Raw genomic sequence first — 24,404 nt, forward strand, 5'->3', positions numbered from 1 at the left:
TATGTTCTATCAAACTGGTGGACTTTGGATTAATTTAAGTAAAGTAATGCTGATCTCCTCTACTGGGATTTACGGATTTTGGATTATTCAACGTGAAGTGCTTCCTACCGTCTCTACTGGGATCCCTTTTCTCTGTAGGACAGCGGCTGTCTCCTCCAGCCTGCCTCCAGCTCCCCTGCACTCTCTATCAGTACGGAAACCACCCAGAGGTGCACTGTAACTGAGAGACTCTTGTGATTGGGGTTTTTCTTCAACTGGAGCTTCCCTCTGTTTACTGTAATGATCTCTACTCTGTGACTGTGGCTGTTACCAACGCTGCCTTTCTGCCAAAACAACACAACAGGTTTAATTACGATAGCCTACACTGCCACACAACTATGGAGTAAATGCAGTTTACATCTGACAAGGGGCTTTTAACCCGCTGCCAAGAGTTTGGGATTTTGAGAAACAGACCTTGTTACATCCATAGAGGCTTGCACCATGGCTTCATTGTGGAATACAGAGGTAACCCAAACCTGGGTCTCATAACTGGAAACATCGTAAGACTACCCTGCACAAGACGAGATGCAAATCTTGCACATCTTGGGCAAGTGGCTTGATTTCATGTGCCTTACTACTTACTACTCGTGGCTATATTTACATGGAAAAAGCCTGCAGCTCTGGTCATTGTGGTGGTTTAGCAATCATACACCGGCCTGAATTGAAACTGTCCCCTGTCAATGCCTAATCTTAAATCTATCTTAAATGTAAAACACCATAGTCTATGACAGTGCTTCTATCTACAGCCCCTCCCAAAACCAAACTCATCTTACCTCCCTGAGATTCACGACCTCCTCACCTCACTCTGCTTCAAGTCAACAAACACTGTCATTGTTGGTGATATGAATATACATGTCGACAATCCCTCCTGTCGTTTTGCAGTGGAGTGTTTGAGTCTGACTGAGTGTCTCCCTGAAACAGCATGTTGATGTCCACCAGGGGGGCATATAAATGGCCTGGTCATCACCACCCCTCACAATCTGGGGTCAGACAAGGTAGTCTCAATGGATTTGACATTCCTATGCTTTTTCAAAACTGGAAAAGCATAGACTATGACTAATGGACCTCCAGCACACCACATCAGCTTCTGCAGTCAGTTGGTAAACTAGTGGCAATACATCTCTGAGCAGAGTCTTTGATCTTGATGCGCAAATGCGTCAATTTTTCAAACTCTGCTCTCTGGTTCACTCATGACCTGTGAAAAATAAAAACAGCTGGATGTGTCCTGGAATGACGCTTCAGACACTCTGGGTTTGCTGTCCTTAAACTAGCCTTCTGTGAACATCAAAGGACTCAAAGTCCCTTCAAGATGCTCAGTCACAGTTCTACTCAAACCTAATGAATAACAATCCTGGCAACCTTACGCATCTTTTTAAATGTATTTTTAGGGCATTTCTGTGCCTTTATTATACCAACAGTGGAATAAGTTGACAGGAAACGAAGGGGAAAAGAGGGAGAGATGGGAAGTGAAATGCAACAAAGGTCCAGAATGAATTGTAGACGTTGTGGTTACATAGCATGCGTCTTATTTTTTTGACATTTTTTAATGGAGCAACAGAGAGGAAAGAGAGATGGGTATGGCATGCAACAGAGGTTCATGGCTGGAATTGAACTAGGAGTGTTGCCATCATGTGGCATGTTCAGTAACCATTATTCTACCAGGGTGCTTCTCTTTTTTCCCACCATAAATTATCTCCTGAGGCCACAATCATCTTCCCCAATTGAGGCTGCAGAATGTATGATGTAAGGGCCACATTGACTTTTTCAAAGCCAAGGTCAACAACATCCGCTCTCTGATGTCCAGCTCTTCCTCTCTACCTTCCTCCTGTCATCGACCCTCTGTCTGAGAGGTTGCCGACTTTACTCCATTTTACTGGCATCAGGCAGAGCCACATTGAGAAAATCTTCAGGGAGATGAACCCCGGTACTTGAGCCCGGGACCCCATTCCCACAGCTCTGCTAAAATCATACTAATGTTAGCCTCTCCCTTCAAACTAGAAGCGTTCCATCTGCCTTCAAGGTCACAGTCATCCGCCCCCCTCCTTAAGCCTACCTTGGACCAAGTTTTCATTTTGCTGATGGCAGCTGATGCAGGGTCTCCCTCTTTCCTGATTCTATGGATCACACTATCCTCTTAGAGAACCTCCACACCACCTTTGGACCATTGAGTCCCTTCTGGTACGACTGAGTATGTCTCATTGGGAGGATGCAGGTCTAGATCCCTCCCTGTCACCTGTGGTGTTCTGCAAGGGTCAGTTCTTCTCTACATGCCCCAAAGTGGACGTGTCATTGGCAGACATGAAATGTTTTTTCATTGCTATGCTGATGATATATATCAAAACTGCCTATGACACACCTCAGCACCTGTCTTAAGGAGATAGAGGCCCGCTTCAGTACATTCAGACCAGCACTGCCAGTATGGTGATGAGAGTGCGAGAACACAAACATATAACACCAATTCTGTTTTCATTGTACTGGCTCTCTGTTTCCTTTAGGATTTACTACAAAGTCCTGCTTCTCATATATAAATCCATCAACTGACATGTTCCTCCCTAGAACAGGAACTGATCATACAGTAAACCTCCACCTGCACCCTCAGATCTGCCAGCAGCTTGCTCCTCCGGGCCTCTAGCACTAAGCTTCGCATCATGGGGGATCAAGCCTTCTGCTCTGCTGCACCACGCTTGTGGAACAGCCTTACTAACCCTCTGATGGAAGCATAGTCTCTTTTTAAAAAAGGCCCACAAACCTTTTTATTCAGGAAGGCTTTTTCATCTTAACTCTTATTTCTATGTTCTTTATGTTGTGTGTTCTATGTTATTAATACTATAGCACTTCCGAGTCTCACTATGAATGAAAAGTGCAGTACAAATTAAATGTATAATTATTTATTAGGTCACTTGAATAGTATTTCTCAGTATTTGTACACCAAAGTCAGCACTGAGATAAAAATGACCCTGGGCTCATCCACAACTCCCCTGAGGATTTTTCAAAAACAACAGAATGCTGAACTGAGTCTAAGCAGTGTAATCAGAGCGAATACAATCAATACTGTTTAGCCTGACTCTAACCTTCTGAAAAACTTTAAATAACCTACAGCACAGCAGCCATAAGCAGAAGTGTGGTGCAGATACATAAGGCACCATGGCAACTTCACTACTTGCAGCTAAATATAATACTATGATAATCGAAGATACTATTTTACACCAGAACAGCAGGGATATTTTGGTCTGTAACATCCCAACTTCAGTAGTAGCATTTAAATATATCTGAACCTCAAACTACCAGGAGAAGTAACATGTTCTGTATTATTCATTAGGCAGTTTATTCCCTTTCTGCTTCTTGCTTGTATTTTTTCCACTGCAACAGCATGATAAATTCACAGGCATACACATAAAACAGCAGTAACCATAATACCATTAAGAGATCATTACAACAAAACAGAAAATACACAGTGAGTTGTTTTCAGATCTAATGTTCTGGAGGGTTGAATATTGTTCAGCTGTAGCTAACAGTCTTCTACTTTTATAAATATGATGCTATTTTAATCTATTTCAAGGAATTAGTAACTTAGTAACATTTTTTATTGTATTATATCATATACTATTCTATATTATATGATATAGCATAACATATACTTGTTCCAGCTTCTCCAATGAGAGAATATTCTGCTTTTTTCTGCTGTCCGTGATTGTATTGAATATCTTTGGGTTTCGATCTGTTGGTTATACCAACACGTTTAGTACATTATTGCATTGTTTCCTGGGAAACTATGAACATTTTCACTATTGTCTGGCATTTTATGGACAAAAAGTGTTGATTATTTTAGAAATAGTTGAGGAATTAATAAATACTTTTAAAAAAAATAGCTGCTGCCCTTCTGTCAATAATATAAAGCACACAAAAGATGAATGAGTTAAAACACCCTTGATATATATTAAGTACAGAGTTCTTACTTTTCATATGTGGCGGTGACGAAGAATGCGTAGACACGTGTGTGCTTATGATGTCGGATTTGGATGATGAGTTCTGGGATTCCCAGCCGGATGTGGTTCAGTAGCCATAGCAACGTGTGGTCATCTGTAGTGTCTGTGGCAAGAAGTGAAAAAAATAAAAATACATTTTCAAACATACCCACGCATCACTGTACTCAGGAGCTGGCTGAATACTCCCACAGTCTAACGCTATTTATTCCTGAGCAGCAGCTTGAGGTGAAGTGTTGTACTAACAAACACTTGAATATGACTCTTCTCCTCCGTTCCCTCTGTTGGTTTAGGGATTCAAGCTGGTCATAAACCTATTTCTCTGATGTTAAGGCTATGGCTAAGAAAGTTTAAAAAGTAGTATTATCAACATCACAGTCATAATCTCTATCTTCATTATCAACAATTAATAACTGCATTGATTCCTACTAATAGCTGAAAACACTCTTCTGGGTTGCTCTTTAAGAAATACAAAACCATCTGAAATTAATTTAAATGGAAGGAGTTAAAAGGAACAATAAGAACATTACTTCCTTCCATGTCATCATGGAGAATTTAAAGATAAATGTTGGAAAGTTGAAAGGGAATTATGAATTAAGAAATCACAATTTTACTGCAACGCACCAGAGGATAAGTGGTAGAGAAGATGGATGGATGCACAAATCTCACATTTTGTAGAGCATCAAACTAAAATGATGTTTCATGTGGCAAATTTGTGTTAAATTGCACACTACAAACATGAGTATGTGCTCTTGTGCATCTATATTTGTGAAGACTTTTTCAAAGGCTGTTTGAGGGTTAAGAATTGATTTTAGGGTTTAGAGGAACAAAAAAAATTAGCTGAATAGACAGAAATTTAATAATTTTCCAAAAAAAGAAAAAAAATACATTATTCAAAAGTTAGGATATGCTGATTTGTATGCATTTAATAGGATACAGGATCTATTTAGGCACAGTTGCACAGTTAAAACCAGCAATTGGAATATATTACCCTGGACATTACTTTATATTGACATTTTATAGACAAAACATTAATTGAGAAATGATTTACAGAATAATGGTTAATTAAAACTATTTTATGGAAAGCATTACTGTTTGTCAATGAGGGCCCTCACAAGTATAGAAGCGCAAGCATGTGTGTGTGTGTTTGAGTACTTGACCTGCAAATGTCATGAGCACATCACAGTTCTCTGTGGGCACCGTTTTCATCCAAGACTTATGAGACATGATGTGTCTCCCAGCCTGCAGCAGCCGCTTTCCAAACAACTTATCTGAGAGGGCAAGAAGAGGAGAGAGGGGGAGAAAAAAAAAGAGAGAGAGAGAGTCACCTTTTCAAAGTGAAACAGTGTAAGGAGCAATGACATTTCTAACATTTTCAGCAAAACCCCTCCTCCAAATCTCTTACCCACCGCTGCCCAAACACAAAATCGTCCTTCTCGACGGGACAGATTTAAACGTCACGCCCCTTCACCTCACAACATGAGACTGACAGCGCTAATCCTGCCCCACCAAGAGAAGAGGCCACACATTGTCCACACTCTCTGAATTGTCACACACTCAAATCAATCAAAACATGTGCAGTCATTTCTCTGTTTCTCTGTGTTGTGGTATCTCCTGAGTCTCACGGACGCCCACTGAAGAACCCTCTTCAAGGTTCACAGGAGGACAGTTAAATATTTAAACTATGCTGCATGAACAACCATGAATCCAGCTCCTGTGTAGAATTACCTTGTCTCTATTTCTGAAGTCAACAGCACAGCACATCAAAAATAGCTTTACCATAGCCACACAGTAATGTCACATCATAACACCGATGCCCTTAATGCATCAGTCTGACAGTAAATAATGCACAGTATTTAATTCGTCTACGGTTACGTCATGGAAAAATTACATTCTTGTCTCCAGGCTCAAATGAACTCTATCTTCAATTTGACACTTCAGTCATCTGTCACTGACCCACTGGAGTCTCGTATTCTCACAGATATGTACTTCAGAAAGCCAGCAGTGCCAACAGTTTAAACAGGACTAAGCCATCCTTTAACCAGTGCAACCCCAGACCCTGCTCAGCTGTCAGAGAACAGTTTGTGAGAAATATTTCCCGGGTCCTGCATAATAATGACAGCACCCCAGAGAGAATGCCTGTCCCACAACAACGATGTTATCACTGAGGCGTGGGTCGTTAGAAAAGCCGGAAAGTGGAACACTTTCCAGCAATCACACACAGGCACTTTTAGTATCACAACATAAATCATTTATATGACACATACTATTTGTTTATTTATATGTATTTGAAAGCAGAAGAATGTTATATATAGAGTGGGAACAAAAAGAGACCATTATGAAATATGAGAGTTACACTGAGAGTCATTTTACACATGGAGTTACTGTACATACGATCACTGGTTTAGGTAGTATTGCCTACTTCGTTAGAAAAGTGAATGCATGCCACACAGAAAGATCAAGGACATGGCAGGCTGTAAATTTAACCATGACACACTACTACTAGCATGTTGCAGTAAATCATGCAATATCTGTCTGTGTTCCAGGGATCCAATAAACACCTGTCACATAAAAACATCATTGTGCTGCTGTTCAGCGTGTTCTCCTACTTCTTGGAACAGAGTGGTAACAGTCAAAGAGGGACAGAGAGAGGTGTCCCACAAACCAAATGGTCTTTTCCAGAGGATACACTTTACATGTATTTGTTTCCAATATGTAGAGTATGTGTGCACATAGACACTACAATATGACACACTTAAATCATTATTTTAAGTCAATTTTTCCACTTGTCATTGCAGCCTATTATTTGAGAAATACATTCTATTTCTATTGTATGTATTTTAAAGATACAGTAATCATTTTTTAAAAATATATAATATCTGTAATGGAGCAAATGACAAAGTGTAATTAGTTGGTGGTTGTGGCTCAGGAGGTAGAGCAGGTCATCCACTAATCAGCAGATAGGCAGTTCAATCCCCGGCTCCTTCAGTCCATGTGTTGAAGTGTCCTTGGGGAAGATACTGAACCCCAAATTGCTCCCGAAGGCTGTCCATGGTGTGTGAGTGTATGTGTGTGAGTGATTAGAAGCTCCTCCTGATGAGCATGTTGGCACCCTGCATGGTAGCTTGTGCCATCAGTGTCTGAATGCGTGTGTGTGAATGGGTGAATGTGGCATGTAGTATAAAACGTTTTTAGTGGTTCGAAGACTAAAAAAGCGCTTTTTAAATGCAATCCATCTACCATTGAAAGACTATTTATTACACAACTCAGCTCCTCTCAGATCTACAGTCTTTGAGTCTATTTTTGAATTAATGTTTTGATTGTCCCGCCTGTAAAATCAGTTCTGCTCAGCCTTGTTTCCAGAAACAGCAGGCAACTATCTTTTTTAACTAAAAAGTTCAAATAAACCCAGTGTACACTACTTGGCCAGCAACAAACAGCAGACAAAGTTATCATCTACTTAGTAAAAACAGAACATTTAGCCACTAAAGAGCCATACATTATTATCAGGAGATTGTGGAGACCAAATTGAAGCAAAAAGGTTAACTGTAACACAGCTCTTATGAATGTCAATGATGCTCCGTGTCTGTTGGATGTGTAAATAGGCAACTGGTTGCTTAGACATTCGCCAGAACAACTTTATTATGTAATAATATGTCAACACAGTGTTTGCAGCTTGTTCCGCTGCCCTCAAAGTGGCCAAAAATATTGATGAAGCCTGAAATCTTTCCTAAGAACCGTCTGTGAAGATTCTCAGTTTTTTATGTCATGATTATCCATCTATCATCCGTTCAATAAAATTATTTCAAATATGTATTTTTTGCTCACTTGTCACGTTAACACATCATCACAGTATTTTAGGATCCTTTGTTGTATATATATACAATTTTTATCCTTGTGTTATTATCTTTTTATGGTTGTAAATCATCCAGATCTCACTTGTAATTTTATTCCTTTATGTACAAGTATAGTTTTATCCCATTTTTGTTCCCCATTTTTCCTCTAGAATGCACAATCTGACCTAAATGCACACTATAAATAAAATTAAGGAAAAATAAATAAGAGACATCACAGACGCAGAAAGGACCAAATAAAAGCTTTACCCAGTAAAATCTGAAGACATGTTTACCTTTTCTTAAAATGTACCTCAATATATTTGACTGAGGATGATATTCTCTGTCATGATATATCAAAACACATTGGTACCTGCAAAGAGAATTGGACTTGAAGGTTGCATTACTATTAAAAGGATCTCTCTTAAGTACTTACAAAGAGGTTGTGACAACTTTATCTGGTTCCATGCCACTTTTCCCTTCTGAAGAACATTTTCAAACATTGCAGCAGGCCGAACAGGAAACAGAGCGAGTTATTTTTGACTTTTAATCTTGAGTGGTACTCCTAGGTAGCCTTCCGACTGGCAGCGCCAATGTGCTTTAGATGAAATGCTGCAGGCAGTGCTGCAACATGACAGCAATTCTAATGAGTCCTGTATTCATCGCTGAGGGCAACACACTCAGCACACATACGCAATCCTGGAACAGCCACCAGATTGGTTTCAACACTCTCACAATGCTTACATTTATGAGCCCCAATACTCATACTGTTCGAATGGTTTGCATGCATTTGTGTGCTTGTTACTTGGTTTTACATGAAGAGCATTTCATACACAACCCATCAAGGCTCAACTGCTCAGATGAGACTAGTCTGACAGGTCTGTGTACATGTTTGTGTAAGAGTCTGTTTTTGTACTGCACAAACAGTTTTACATTACTTTTTAGTTTTCTCATGTAAACTACAAGAAGTTTGCAGAATATAAACATATTCTGACCATCATCGTGATTTGGACTCATAGCCCATTACTTACCATTGTTTTTAAACTCATTTGTCTAGCCCCCCTCTGTGATTGATCTAATAAGGGTAATCAATGGGTACTGATGGCTTCTACCTAATTTTACATCATTATTCTTCATGAAAATAGTGCCACAGATATTTTGTACGTACACTGTATGTTGGGTTTGAACTGTAAAAACATTTTACTGTGTTTGAAAGTATGATTTACAGTAGAGTTACAGGTTTAAAGTTATTTTAAAGTTTACCCAGTTCTATGTATGTTTTTTACATTACAGCCCAGAAAACAAAAAACATAGTCACAAATGTTGTTTATTTTGGCAAAATAAGAGAATTACAGAGTTTTGATAGCAGCCTTTTGCCCTGTAACAGAAACCAGGTCGCTATTGAACAGGTTGGCCCACGCTCACAGTGATACAGATAAAGCCTGTATTACTCACGGCCTTCACAGGGAGACCGTTCCAGGGCTAATGCTTATCAGACAGCAGCCAGGCAGGCGTAACAACCAGGGTGTCTTTCTGTGATCTGAGTCGCTCTCTGAAGCGTTTCTGTGGGGTGTTTGTGTGTATGTGTGTGTGTTCGTGCAGGTATTTGTCTATGGCATGTGTGTGAGGCTGAGATATAGAGTACCAGATTAATAGGGTGTAAGTCAGTTATGAAACTCAAAGCAAAGCACTAAACTGAAGGTCACAGACACTTAATGAAAGACGATGATGCATGTACCATCCTCGCTGGCTGTGTGAGTCCGTTTGATAGCTGGCTGATCTATAGCCTTGACTTGACAACTTTTGGGTCAGTTTTTAGTTCATCAGGTGGAGGTTATCTTAAGTTTTGGGCTGAATCTTTAAGCAGTTGAAACAAAAGTTTGGGTTATGTTTAAAGAATATGCATTATATTTATGAATAGTTGGAAGATATACAGGGCAAAAAATTAGCACCAGACACCAGCTAAATGCTGGAAAAATATGCAGACGGCTACAGGTACATTTCCTTCACTCACCAGCCAAAAATAAAAGGTCTGTTGAGTGACTGGTAAAATTTGAACATTAAGTAGCCATTAGGCTGATAAAAAAATAAAATTTTCACCCATAAGATATATATAATACTACTGAAAATACACCTATACCTATTTTGGTTCCTGTGTCATAGACTGACTAGGGTGATTTATGAAATGTGGTAGATTTCAGTAAAGGTACCATGCTGTCAACTTGAGGACACATAAACACAATATGAAATAAAAGAGTTTTTTGCATCAAAACATGAGTTTATATGAATCTTCCTTGAAAGGAACAAAGTGCATGATACTTTAAGCCTTTCTGCTTTTCCTAAACAGTACACTGTGAAGTTTCTGACATGTAGTAACACCATGGAGCTGTTTTACACAGTCCTGCCAATGGTTTCACACTCTTCCAATGATCAACAGGCACCAAGAAACACAGCAATACACCAGCAAAGGCAGTGAAGAGGAAGACTGCAAGTGAAAGAATCTGCTCTGCAAATGTTTCGTGAGGACGGAAATGCATTCAACACACGTTTGACCTCAGAGATACACATTTTTGTCAATAACACTGAATGTAACTATAACTTATATTTGTTTACAAGTCAACTCCAAATCAGTTACATCATGTGGATAATGTAGTGTTGGATGGAGAGAGCGCAGTGGAAATAAATAAGAACTTTATGACCAGAGAGCAGTATTAATATTTTTTTTAAAAGAAGAAAAATGCAACTGCGACTACCTTACAGCATAATATACCAAAGATTTGAAGGACCTTAAACCTAAAACGTAGCCTTGGGCCTTTGCAGACCACAAATATACAACTTTATAAATTGACAGATAAGAGGTCAGATCTCGTTTCAAGTTCACATCACTTTCCTGAAGGCAGTTTATGGAGAAGGTCATGGTTGAAAGGGCTATGCAGTATGGCACTTTAGAAAGAGAAATAATAAGAAAATAGAAATAATATAAGAAATAATGTGTCAGTTAAAGTACTTGTTTTCTCTTCTTGGTGATTAGTAGTTGCTTCCTCAGTATTTTGCATAAGAGCCACTAAATAACACAGACTATACCGTACATTTTATCTGCCTTATTACGAGCAAGACATGGTTGGCAGATGTAAAAGAACACGTTCGCAGCAGAGAAGTTAACCTTATCCAACAAATGACATTACTAATAGTGTAGTTATGCTTAAACATGAATATTGGAATTAAATATATATGTAAGCAGGTCTTTGGGTAATGTTATTATTATTTGATATGAGGAAAACAACATGATCTCACTCTCTGAATTTTGACTGGGAACAAAGTTTGTTTGACCAAGCATCCAAAAATGAGACGACAACATGTTTGCTGAATCACTACCAGTGGTCTATTACAGGTGCGATCAGGTGATCATTTTACCTGATGACTTATTTGGTCATTGCATTCACAGCAGTAAAAAGTGAAACAAAAATCAATTCACAGTGCGTGGGTAGAAAAGCAAAGGTTGAACAGATTTTGAGTTCAACTTGGATTCATATCAGGTAAAAATAAACAATATACTGGAATACTTTTTCTGCTTGCTGTGGATGCATACAGCATTTGGCATCATTTGGCGAGACACAATGCTACCTTTCTGTCTTTTTGAAACCTGCAGTGCTGGTTTACTTCGCTGATGTGAAGCTGGGAAGTTATATTTTCACATGCACCTTTAGAAAATAAATGATGCCCTCACTTAGTGTGCCTGGCAACAGTGTGTTTTTCCTATGAGGCTGGAGATGACGACAGCATTTGACTGTTTTTCTCAGCCAAGAAACTTGAGTCATTTTAAAGTCTTATCCACACAAACTAATAGAGAGAAAGACACAAACAGGCAGACACAGTGACGGCAGGAAGACTGACAGATCTCCCAATAGACATGGAGGAAGGAAAGCAAATAAAACAGGCAGAAAACATCGTCACATCTTGAGAGAGTGTGTGTGTTTATGTGTGTGAATGAAGAAAATGACCCTATTAGAATGATTACATCAGTAAATGGGACTAGATTAGAGCCTAACAGAGTTCAAACACCCAATAATGTTCTTAATTGGAATAATCTCTGTCCCCGACTCTGTACTGTATGTCGCCATCCTGTGCAGTTCACACCCAGCCACACTGGACAACAGTGTGCAACATGACTGATACACAGTGCCCTTTTCTAGCCTGTTCCCAACTCTCCACCTGTCTACACAAAACACACACAACACAGAGAGAGATGCAGACTCAGTCACACAGTAAAACATGCAGACAGCATCACTACGTATGTATGTACTGTATACAGAGGGCTCCAACAGTGATATATACACAGTCATCAAATAATGCAGCAAACATGTCTTCAATAAATACCAACTAAGACTGTTCCACCTGTGAAGATAATGCACCTGCAGCCCATGTTTTAGGAAAAAATTCAAACCATAATCCCACCTTCTCTTATCTGTCCCTCTCCCTGTTTCCCTCTTCCTCTCCCTCCCTCTTTCTCCTACTTCCAAACACTGACTCACTTTATTGCTTGTCGCAACGGCCACAACACTGCACCCTCCTGATGCAAGGTACCGTGCAGTCTGCTTACATTCAGGCGCCAAATCGGAAAAAACACAAACACCCCCAGTTGAACATTGCATCTTTTTTTCTCATTGGCAGCCACACACACAGATGTGTTTAGATGATATGAAAGCCCCTCTTCCCATTGAAGCAGAGCACTCCTTCTGTCTCTCATCGCTTTCTCTCACCTCAGCCTGTTCTTCTCTTCCACACCATGACCATCTCTCTGTCTTTCTCTCTCCTCTTTATATATTTGTGCTACAACCATTCCTGCCTCTCTCTCATCCAAATCCTCTCTTTTAGTCCCCCCTGGACAGAATCCCTCAATCACTCCCTTTTTTCTTGCTTTCTCTTTATTTATTTTTTCTCTCTCAGCTCTACTGCTTTCCCTCTCACTCAGGCTGTCTCAAGAGTTATTTGTCATCACCATGAACATGGAGCTCTTACATATGATGCCTTCAAGCAAGGCAGAGGGAAAAAAGAGGGTGACTGCTTGATTCTGATACAAATAAATTTGGTTAAAGGATGTGGAGATGCTCCAGTGGCGAAACATCAACACAGCATTTTTTTTGCAAAAGTTTAATTTCAGGAATTAATGGGAGCATTACAACTGCTGCAAAAAACATTACACATCACTTCAAATACTGACCTTGAAAGAAATGAACGTACACGAAGAGAAACATGCTGCAAGTTTGTTATCAAAGACGAATGCCAGCCTGTGATCAGAACTGGTTTCCTGTAGCTGTAATGCAATCAGTCCGCAATCAAGGCTGTCCCTCATTAACAAATCTCAGTTTCTTCCTTCTCCAGCCATTAATAAATGCAGCTGAGGTAAGCTTGGCATCACATTTTATACAAGACTCAGCTTCAAGGCAGTCCTCAAAAGGAAACTTAAATGCGAGACAGGACTAAGAGTCTAAAAACATACTCACAAGGCTGTACTTAAGCACTAAAGTCAGCATGCTAACATACTCACAATGACAATGCTAACATGTTCATGTTAAGTAGGTACAATGCTTACCATGCTCTCCATCTTATACTGTATTAATGTGTTAGTGTAAGATGCACTTATGAGCACTAAACACAGGGTACAGCTGCACCACTGATGGTGATACAGGATAAGTTTAGGGATCGCCAAAGTTATCATACCTGTAGTTCATTTTGAGTGTCTGTGCCAAATTTCACGGCAACGCATCTAGTAGTGAAGCCCACTAATGTCAACCTCATGATGGCACAATAAAGGGAAAACTTAGGAGATCACCAAAGTCAGCAGAAATCATTCTGACCATGCAAAATTTAAAATTTCAAAGTTATTTTACTTCGGACCAAATAAATTGACCAACTAGACATAATCTCTAGACAAATTCATCAGTAGAGAGACCTGTGTGGTGATGAGACAACCTGTGAGTGTTAGTAGTTGTGATTAGGATTGTCTTTCTATGGCAGGGAGATGGTAGGTGTCTGTTCCACCTTTGTGACAAATAGGATGAAGATGTCAATACTGGTGGATGTCAGAACTCTGGTTTCCTCATTAACAGGCACAGGGAGGATTATGGGGACTCGTCCTTGGCTTCAAAATAACAATGATTACATGTGACACTGGAGCCGCCCGAGGCTGAGAGCCAAGAGAAGGACGAGGCAAGACTAGGCAAGAAGAGCCACAGTGCTCTCGCAGCAGAATAAATGAAGTATCACCATTCCCCATCCTGTCTTCTTTCTCTCCTTTACATCACTTTTTTGTCTCCGCTCCGCACTTAGTCTCACTAAATCTGCCTCCTTCATTTCCCACTCTTTCTTTCTGCCGAGCAGATTAATGTCTGGTTCATTCTAGGCTAGCTGGTTAATTTGGGTGAAAAAACAAAGAAGCCAGGTTTGATCTGTAATATGGGTTACACTGTAAAGCTGAGGTTAAATGAGGAAATCAACTCAGAGGCAGTGCCGTCTGCTGTGCAGTCAGGTAACAATCATGAACAGAAGACAGTGTTGAATCCCTTTAATGCCCAGTCGATGCAGACTATTCCCTCAGACAACCACAGGCTGGTTATCTGACTGGTTGAATTGAGTATTGTCGGGGGGGGGGCGGGGATTACGAATTATGAATACGCGAGTGGTAATGATGAATATAGTGGAGTGAATAGCAGCCTTTGTGGAGCAAACAGACCTCCTTGTTGAGCAGTGGGCAACTGCCAAAGTGGAGGAAGGGTTTTCTGATGAATACACAGAACAAAGGGACACAGATTACACTTGTGAACACACATAAGTGGTCATTTTTGTGGGGGGGGGGGGGGGGGGGGGGGGGGGGTTTGGAGCAGGTTAAGGGTCACTGTAGCACCATGGCACAAGATACCTTGTAACAAATTAAAAATAAGATCAAACTGATAACAAAGTCTTAAAGGATAAGTCTGGTGATGTTCTTTATTTTTCTTAATGTCAGCCAATCTCATTATCAGACAAAAAACAACAATGGATTAACCCTACTAACATGTATTATCTGTGCAGCCAAAGCCTGATGTGGCTTATTTCTCTGTGCCTTAGACCTCCACAGTTGTCCAAACACTACTGAAAACATATCAATGAGCCACATCACTGGACTGTACTGTCCCTTCGTCATCATGAAAATGCTCCTTGTGCTGTACATTCTTGCTGGGGTTTATTAATCTGGAGAGGAAAATAATCCATAACTAATGCACAATTTGCTTCTGTTTTAGTAATGTTTGCTAAAAACTACGATGTGCAGATCTCTTAGAAAATTACTGAGCCTTTTTAGAAATTGTAACTTTGTATTTATCATCCTTTTTTAAGAGTGTCACAGTGTATAGGAGAAACATGGACAAACATGTATTGGTTTTGGTCTTTTCCTTGCATTTGTTGACAGTAAAAAGTTACAGAAAAACAGCAGCCTTCTCCTTTAACCTAAAAACGTGTGCTGCTGAATATGTTTTAAATCAGAGCACACTAAGTGTCTGAGGACTTAACAACTCAGGCATTCAGAGAAAACATACTCATACATTTTTAAGAAGCTTTAACACAGAGCTGAGTCTCTAATGTAGATGTGTTACTGTACACTTGACTGACTGAACCAGGCTTAAACACTATTTCAGCAAAAAAAAGAAATAATTAAAGGCTACAGAAAACATTTAAGAGTCTTTTTTGCCACACCTATTTAGTGAAGGTTATGAGATCAAATGTAGGAATGAGATTGCTTTTATCAAAATTGAGGGGATCCAGCCTGTGCCAGTGTCCAAGCAGGTCATTCATAATTATAATCATTAGATAAACAGGCACTTTCGTGTAGTGAGAGATTTCAATACTGTACATGTCACACAAATTGGGTATTTCTACTCGCATCGGAAATTATGCTAGGCATTACCACAACAGAAGAAGAAAGGATAATAACAGAGTGAATTTGGAGGAATACATTCAGATACTGTAGCAGTGACTCGGTCTGTCTGACAGCTGTGCACTGACCAATTGGTACGATGGCACGATACTCTATTCCTGGACAGGAAAGATGGGAAGACTCAGAATAAGATCAATACCCAGAGGAACCAGAGATTATTGTACATTATTCCTACACCATTCCTCCCATTTCCTTTCCCGCTCAATGACAAGCAGAGGAAGATATCATTAATGACTTAGGCAGTTTGATTTCTCACGTCTTTCAAAAAGGAGCTTGAGGAAGATCTATGCAGCATTTCACACTGACTTATTTAGCTCAGCAGTTTCCAAAGTGCAACATTAGGGAACGCTGTAAACTACTATACGAATGACATAAGAAGACATATACAGTACAATATACATTCTTGAGTAAAAGCAGTACAAGTATTATGAGTGTAGCATACTGGATGGTTAATCTGCAGCCAAGAGCAGGGTTGATAAAAATGACTATTAAACAAACAGGAGCAATTTCCAAAGTCCTTGTACCTTTAACTGAGCAAAACCTCATCATTTAAATAGGAAAATGAATTAATCTCCATGTGAACGAAGACAATCACAATCAAGGACCTTCACACACAACAACGGGCTGTTGACTGCTAACAATCTGGAACAAAGTGAATAACTGGAGATATTTCTCTTAAATGCGTATACAGGTCTTTCAGCAGTGGCAATGCGGTTTATTTTCCTTGACTTCTCATTTCTTTAGGCATCATCAGAAACGCTGCACAATCGCAGCCCTCTCATGCTGAAGCACTTTGCCAAATGAAATGAACGGGAGTAAAAACTGCAGCAAGCATAACACAGAGGACCAAAATTGTGAGTGTCTGACCATATGACAAAAAAAATAAGTGTAGCCAAGATGCTACAGATGCTGTAGATGCTGCAGTAGATGACACACACATTATATGCCTTTTTATATGATATTGTATGGCTTGAACTGTAAGAAAAAAGGTGAGGAGAAAAGAGAAAATAAAGGAATAAAAGGCACAAGGAGTATAAGAGAGGGAAACATAATAGCAGCCTATACTTTACTGGTGTAGCCTCCATCAGTCAACATTGACTATGTGCAAATATATGAGCTAGAACAGAGTGTTCCTCTCAGCTATACACAGACTATCACCACATCCACATTCTTATTAAAAGGCAGGGGCCAGACTCTGACTGGGCTTTTTAGACAAAGAAGAAAAGCTGCAAATCAAAACAGTGCTAATAACACACTCTAACCTCTTCAATCCCACTGAACCGAGGTTGTGCAGCAATGCTCTGTTTTACTTCAAATTCTAGCGGAGATCCTAACAGTTTCAAAGATACCAAACGTGTCTATAATAAACTATATAATCATAATGATGATGATAATGATGCATAAGACATAAATAATATTTCCATTTGATGAAACAACAAAAAACAAAACTATAGGATGGTTGGTCCTTGGCTGTTTTTTGAAGGTTAATGGGATTGGCATTTTAGAAAGCTCAGCAAGGACCAATAAAAATAATGTAGTGTCATAGTGACAGATGTTGCTTCTGGCAGGCATAAAAATGAACACTGAAGTGATTCTCCTTAATTTATCCTCCTCAAGAAAGGAGCCACAAAAGGGAAAATACGTAATTGAGGTAAGATCTTAGGGGAGAACCAACAGTCAAGATCTTATCTATAATCTCCAGCTGTGGGTTCTATTACTAATATTTAAGCAAAAACTGTTGTTTCCCCCCTTAATGTTGTTTCCCCCTTACGGAGCTGCATATAAATTACTCTCTCATAATACTTTAGTAGGCAGAAATGGTAAAGCTGGGGAGCACTGATTCTGTTTTTCATATGCACTATGAAGCTCCCTTCATGCCCTACACTCCTACCAAAAAGATGAAGCCATGCAGGACAGTGAGGGGGAAAATATTTGTATTAAAGTATAGTGACTAAATAACACAAGTCACAGGAGGAGACTAGGAGATGGAAATGATGGAAAGGATGGAGACCTACAGAATAGTACAGGCTGACTGTGCTTTATAATTCCCTTACTTATCATTGACTGAATCTGTGCTAACACTGACATGGATAATATGTCTAGTTATTAGCTGGAGGAGAAATATCTTCCCCCCCATTTAGCTGTGCGTTACACTTCCGCTGCCCTTTAGCCTTCTCTGGAGGCTGCAGAGGCTAAAAACAGCATTCTTTGCCATGGCCATTGTATTTCTCCTGGCTTTGCTTGGCAACTACACAAAAAAGGAAATAAAATCCAGGCCTAGTCGTTGCATTCACAGAGGATAAACTAAGGACAGGGTAACCGAATGCACTACAATCCTACTTTCTCCTTGAGGAATGCAATATCAGTTTCACACAGGAGGAGGCTGGTTATTGACTCTGCTTTAGTAGTGCTGTAGTGAATGGAGCTTAAACTTACCGATGAGATCTCTGCGACAAGCCAGTGGCTCCACACAAAAATGGATACAGGCAACACCAGCAGCACTCACATCTGTGCTTCGAATGCAATAAGCTCTGGAGCCTGCATTATCATTTTCTGCTTACAGTTTGATAATCTTCATGGCTATAAATGGAAAAGTGCAAACTTCCAGAGGGCAAGAATGGGGATTTAGAAGTTGGTTGGCTAGAAGCAAAGAGGCATTAAGGGTGATATGATTAAGCCATTTCAAAACTTGAGAATCTGGGGCAAGTGAATCACCACTGGCAAGACAGATGGTTTATCACAACTCAGGGGAAGTATTTGTAACTTCTTAATACATTCCCGCATCTAATTGTTGTGGATGAATATGATCTACACAGCGGCATAGTTACAGGGGGATTCTGTCCCCTGAAGGACTCTGATAGTACAGGTGGTACAAGAATGGCGTTACCTCTGCTGCAGCTGCAGGGTAGCATCTGTAAAACCAAGCCAGCAAGAATCAGGTAGACTGTGCTGCTGGTTGGAGGGTGTAGACACATCGATCCGTCACTAAACGGATATAAGTTCTGCAGAGCGTGTTGCTCAGAGTTTGTTTTAGAATTATTTAAGATCACGAAACTCGCACTTGACTCAACTGACTAAACACATGATAGAAGCACATCAACTGCTTCAAAAATATTTTTACTTTTTTTTTAAAAATCTAGGAATGACTGTTGTATCATCAGCTCTGTGCAATAAAAACAAACCTTCCTCAGTAAACAAAAGAAACTGTTCAATTTGTCTATTTGGCCACAGCCTCTCTGTGTCAACCAAGGTCACTGAGGTTTTCAGGTCAGACTTTATTGGAGAAAACCACACAAGAGAAGCACTAATCCAAATTTTTCTCACAATCTCTGACACTGATTCTGGTGCTTTGACTCAGATTATGTACGAGAAACTGATCCAACCCCAGTGCTCTCTTTTTCCTGATTTTTTCCTGTATGCCTCACTTTGTGGGACTCCTTGGAATCAATTTTATATAAAGTAACATGAGTCTGGGGGTTGCTGTGGCACTGAAGACTGAGCCAGAAAGCCCACTGTCACTGCATGTATGTCACTGAATGTAACTGACTGTGAAAAACACTGACACTGATGAAGACACTGCATTTAATGTGAATAAGTCACATCATGGCAGATGGATATCTGCCTAATATGGTCGGTATTTAGCACAGTATTGATGAGGTGATGAATCTTATGTTTCTGACAACAGAGAGATCAGTTTGGGGAGATAGCATGAGCCACATACAGCCACTATGCCCACAAATAGACCATGAGACAAGCACCAGCCACATAGACGCAACAGAAAATTTATTAAAATGATTGCAGCACTAACTGCAGTGTTTACCATCATTTGACCAGCATCTGCTTTACTGTAATGATCTCAATTTTAAGGCAAGCTGTGCATAATAAATATGAAGTATTATCACAGTAAAGAGCTGGCCACTTAATTTTATAGTTAGCCTTATGGCGCACTTAAAGCGTGAAATGTCTTGCCCCATCAAGAGCTGGTTCACATAAGTAATCAGTCAGTTGTGTGTCTGACTGATCAGGTAAGGTTAATAAAGCAATGACATTACGAACAGCAAGGTCATCCCACATAAAGGCGATTTTTCTTGATCGCTAATGTAGCTAATATGCAGCTCAGCACTCACTCTAGGAGGGGATAGGAGAGGTAGAACAAGAAATATACCTCCATGGAGCATGCAGTGAATACCAGTGAGAAAGGCAAAGAGAATCAGAGAGAAAAAGGCATTAAGTTCGGAGTCATTAGGCACAACACACTGCTGTCATTATATCATACTGCATTACATTCATCAGCCTCTTCATTTATGAAGCTGTGGGAGGGCACAAAACCAGTGGCTCAGTCTGTCTGCTGCTGTGAAAAACAGCTCTTCATTTAGGAAGTTCAGTGCTTTTTTCTCTCAACACTGCCCTGCCTTACACTGCTGTATTTAAAGCAACCTGTGTGACACTGAATCTAACTAAATCTGTCTGAAGCAAAGCTGAGGTATTCCACTTGCTTAAGAAGCACTGAGAGTGAGAGGTAGAGAGAAATCAGAGCCCTGTCCAAATGGCCATACTTAATACATTTTTTCTCATGCATTTTGCAGATTGTAAAGTGCATAATGCAAAGCATTAAGAACAGAGCTAAATAAGTTTACATGGACGAAAATGGACCCTTCAGATCTCACCACCACCTCACAACAGACCATCACTTTCAGATCAGAACATGGGTGAAAAAAGGGTTTAGAGCTTTGGTTTAAGACTGGCTTTACTTGCTAAAATCTGCACACTCTTACATATTTTATACAGTGAAACTTATAGTGTAGCTGTTGATAAAACAGAGAAATACAATAAGCCGATAACACTGACTGTCCTGTAACAGTGTGACAAAAATGTGAAATTTTGCAACGGCCAGTTAAGAGTTAGTTTCAGAGCTGTTGTGATTAGACAAACTATTTAGTTTTCATCTACACACCAGCTCATTAGGCTTCGAGCTGCAGCAGCTTCCAATGAAAAAACTGAACTAAACCTGGTGTAAAAAAGTAATCTGAAGTAAAATGAGGTTAGTTCAAATCACATAAGATTTACAGGAAAGTATGCAGAGGACACAAATTTATAGCTGCAACATATTATCATCACGTCCTCTCGAAAGTAAGAATGAATCTCACTGTATATCCTGACAAATGTCCTAAATCCTAAACCTCTGTGCTGGCTGATTGGACAACCACAAATTACATGACCTGATTTCCATAACACGGAATCTTATCAACACTGGCCTCAGAGGGAACACAAACTAATTGGTGAGACTTCTGCGTTGCTTTTTCTAATGATGGGCGCTTAATTAATCTTTGAAAAATGGGCTTGAGAGTGTTGGAGCTACAAAGGAAGATGGCTGAGAGGATCAAAGTCATTCTGGTCTACTGTGAAGGGATTAGGAAAATATGGTGGAGGCATGGAGACAATCGAGCATCCAAGCCTCCAGTGAGGAAAATCCTTCCAGGCTGCAACCAAAATCTCGGCTGGAGAAATCACCCTGCAGTCATGCTGTGCGAGCTGACTGACACAGACACATGTGAGGGTCGTTATGTGATATCAGGTAATCCTACTGAAGTATCCAAACCCAATCCTTCTCTCTCATGACCCACGCAAATGAAATAAACAGCTATGTGGGAGCAGGACGTTTCAAGAGGGCAAGACACTCACTGCTTTTTACATTTCAGATACTTTTTTATAGCAAATTGTTCAGCTGTAACAGTTTTGTGTTGTCTGGGATTACTGTGTGCATGTATCAGGAAATATGCTTATTCACCTTCGTGCTGAGAGTTAGATAAGAACATCAATAACACTCTCATATCTGTCCATTCAATTATATGCTGGAGCCAAGAGGCGGCTAGCTTAGCTTCACATAAAGCCTGAAAACAAGGGGAAATAGCTAGCGTTGCACATTCCAAAGTAAAATAATCTGCCTACCAGCTCTTCTAAACTCACTGAACACATTGCATTTATTTGTGTTAATCCATAAAAAAAATACAAAGTGTAAAAATGACTAGTTATGGTTTGACTGGGACTAGCAGAGGCTCCAGGAAGCCTATTATTTTTCAGAATAAAATTGGAAGAATTTTGTTTTAAATAAAGAACCAATACTAGCTGCAACTAATACATTTTTATTGGTACCAGATTAGGATTATTATTATTAGAAGGATTATTAAGGGTTTGGTACCCAGCAACCATAATCTGACTATGTTTGGTTACTCTGGCTTGTTTACACTTCTTCCTATACATTACTATCTGCTGACCCCTCAACTATCCTGCAACCCATTCTTGGACCTAAACTGGCACCACTGAACTCCAGTTTGCTAACCAGGTGCCACCTTCTCAACAAGCTGACATCAGGCTGTTCTTCCATTCAGCAGCAGCCCTCTCAGGTTACCTCGTCCAAGTGTGGAAATGAGCACTCGTCGGCTGAGAGCCCACTGCTCCACTGCTCCACTGCATCACTCTGCAGCAGTACTCACAGAGAGCACAGGGGCTGTGTGTGCACCCAGCACACAGCAAAACAACCCTGGCTCACTCAGCAGCTGAGGCTAAACCCAGACTAATATTGTGGTGTGTTCCAAAAATAGCCTCAGTTGCAGTTCTTGCAAGGAGACAAATTCAAATCCACTATCCATGTCAAGGAGTGTAAACAGAAAGCATGCTTTCCCTTTTTTTTTTTTTTTTTTTGAAAGGCTGATAAATCAATGATTTTAAGAGGGGGGATGAAAAACACATTTAGCTCTAATGAGGAATATAAACCACATCGCATACACACACGGTAACAATCCAACAGCATGGCAACTCAAACTGAGGCAATAAAAGGGAAGATCAAGGCTGCACTGGATAGTTAACAATAGCCTGGATGACATCAGGAAGTTGATAAACATTTGGTTACCAGGTAGAGAGGCTGGCAGATCTCACACATAATACAATACTGAACGGAAACCTCTTCAATAAAAACAGCTAACAGAACAGCCAATCATAGCATAGTAGTCTACACTGGATAAGGATGCTATAGAAAACTACAGCAGCAATGACTCTTAAGTGTCCATATAAATACTGTGAAAATGGGCTCATGAATGATGACAGGGGGGTAATTCAGGCTACAATAACCATCAAAAGGGTCAAATATTGCAATTTCCCCCCCAAAAAAAGAAGACACTGCATCAATAATACTGCGATAGGACCATGCAATACAAGTCAAAGCCATTATCTATAGGCCTGTAGTCTAATCAATTGGTAATTTTAGGACGCCCTCGTGGAGACAAAAGAACAGTGCCTCGAGGTGTCTGATGGTGCTCGTGCCGTCTCCCAGCATCACGTCCACCTGTCCTCTCTTTCTGCCTAGCCGCATCGTCCGAGCCAAAACAGGCATACTCGACTCACCCAGTACACCGGAGGAGGCTTGCGGCGGGGCAGCGCCCGGCTCCGGCCTCTCCGCGTCTCCCTGCTGGGCTCGGTGTCGGTGCCGGGAGCTTTCGGGGCCGTCGCCGGCGGTGGTCGCAACACTGGCGGCCCCCGCCGACCCCGTGTCGGGCATGCTCTCTATCAGCGAGGAGCGACAGAAGATGAAGATATTCTCCGGGAAATTGTGCAGTGGTATCGCATCTCAGGAGGAGGGCAAAGCATGGGTGTAGCGCGGCGGCCGGCGGGGGTCCGAGTGAGAGGGGTCAGACGAGTGTGAAAGTGAAGTGAAGGTTGTCGGTGTCGGTGCGGCGGTGGATCATCCTGGTCTGGAGCAGGATGCACGGATAGATGGAGAGAGATCCTCCGACGACTCCAGAGGAGGGGCAAAGAGAGGGGGAGGAGGGGGGGCTGAGTGGCACACACACCTAGGACAATACACTACCGTAGCCTAATTTTGTGAGGATTTTATAACCTCAAAAAAAAATCACATTTGTAACGCTATTAAAGAAATATAAATATCACAGTCAGATTAGGTGACTATATTATCTATTATAAACTCACTTCACTTGCAATTCACTTTTAGTCTCTACAGGAATATTTTTGGAACATTATCGTAATTTTCCATGAGTGCATGTCCGTGCAGTCTCTATATTTATCGCCCTGCGGTGACCTTTGCCAGCAGCCTGGATTCAAATTGATGCCAGAAATAGCATCTGCTTTATTATATTCAAGCAAACAAAAAAATAAACAATTGAGGACGCTTGTTAATTGGCCCCATGCCCATTCATGTGGTCACCAAAATCCTGTTAATGAGTAACATATGACAATGTGTTTATGTACCTACCTTTAATTCTCTCAGCTGTGCTTTGTATCAGGTAGGTGGCTTATCTTCCTGTCCAGCAGGTAGACGATTGCTCCTCTGTGAGTATGACTGCACTATACCCTGCCTTCAAAGATTAAATAGACTATGATTTATTTATTAATGCAGAAAATATCTTCATAGATTAAATTTTTAGTGACACTCAGGTCTTGGGACAAGTTGTGTCTCCTCTGTTCAGTCCACTGGACACTCAGTACACACTAAAATATACTTTGCAGGTAGTTGTATAATATTCATTTTTGCATGCACAGCAGCTGGATGTAGTTACTTCACAC

The 24,404-nt window shown here is 40.4% G+C and overlaps 1 protein-coding gene across 1 annotated transcript in view; it reads right to left on the minus strand.

Annotated features, from left to right (window-relative positions):
• The window catches only part of ano8b (anoctamin 8b), a 40,555-nt gene extending 16,997 nt beyond the window's left edge, over window positions 1-23,558 (minus strand). The window contains exons 1-3 of the mRNA XM_062424736.1: window positions 23,229-23,558; window positions 5,183-5,293; window positions 3,996-4,128 (exon numbers count right to left, since the gene is read on the minus strand). Coding sequence (XP_062280720.1) covers window positions 3,996-4,128; window positions 5,183-5,293; window positions 23,229-23,382 — 398 coding nt within the window. The 5' untranslated portion in view covers window positions 23,383-23,558. The remainder of the gene's footprint in view (window positions 1-3,995; window positions 4,129-5,182; window positions 5,294-23,228) is intronic.
• Between the last annotated feature and the right edge of the window lie 846 nt (window positions 23,559-24,404).

The sequence above is a fragment of the Scomber scombrus genome, chromosome 8 (assembly GCF_963691925.1).
Source record: "Scomber scombrus chromosome 8, fScoSco1.1, whole genome shotgun sequence".
NCBI lineage: Eukaryota > Metazoa > Chordata > Actinopteri > Scombriformes > Scombridae > Scomber > Scomber scombrus.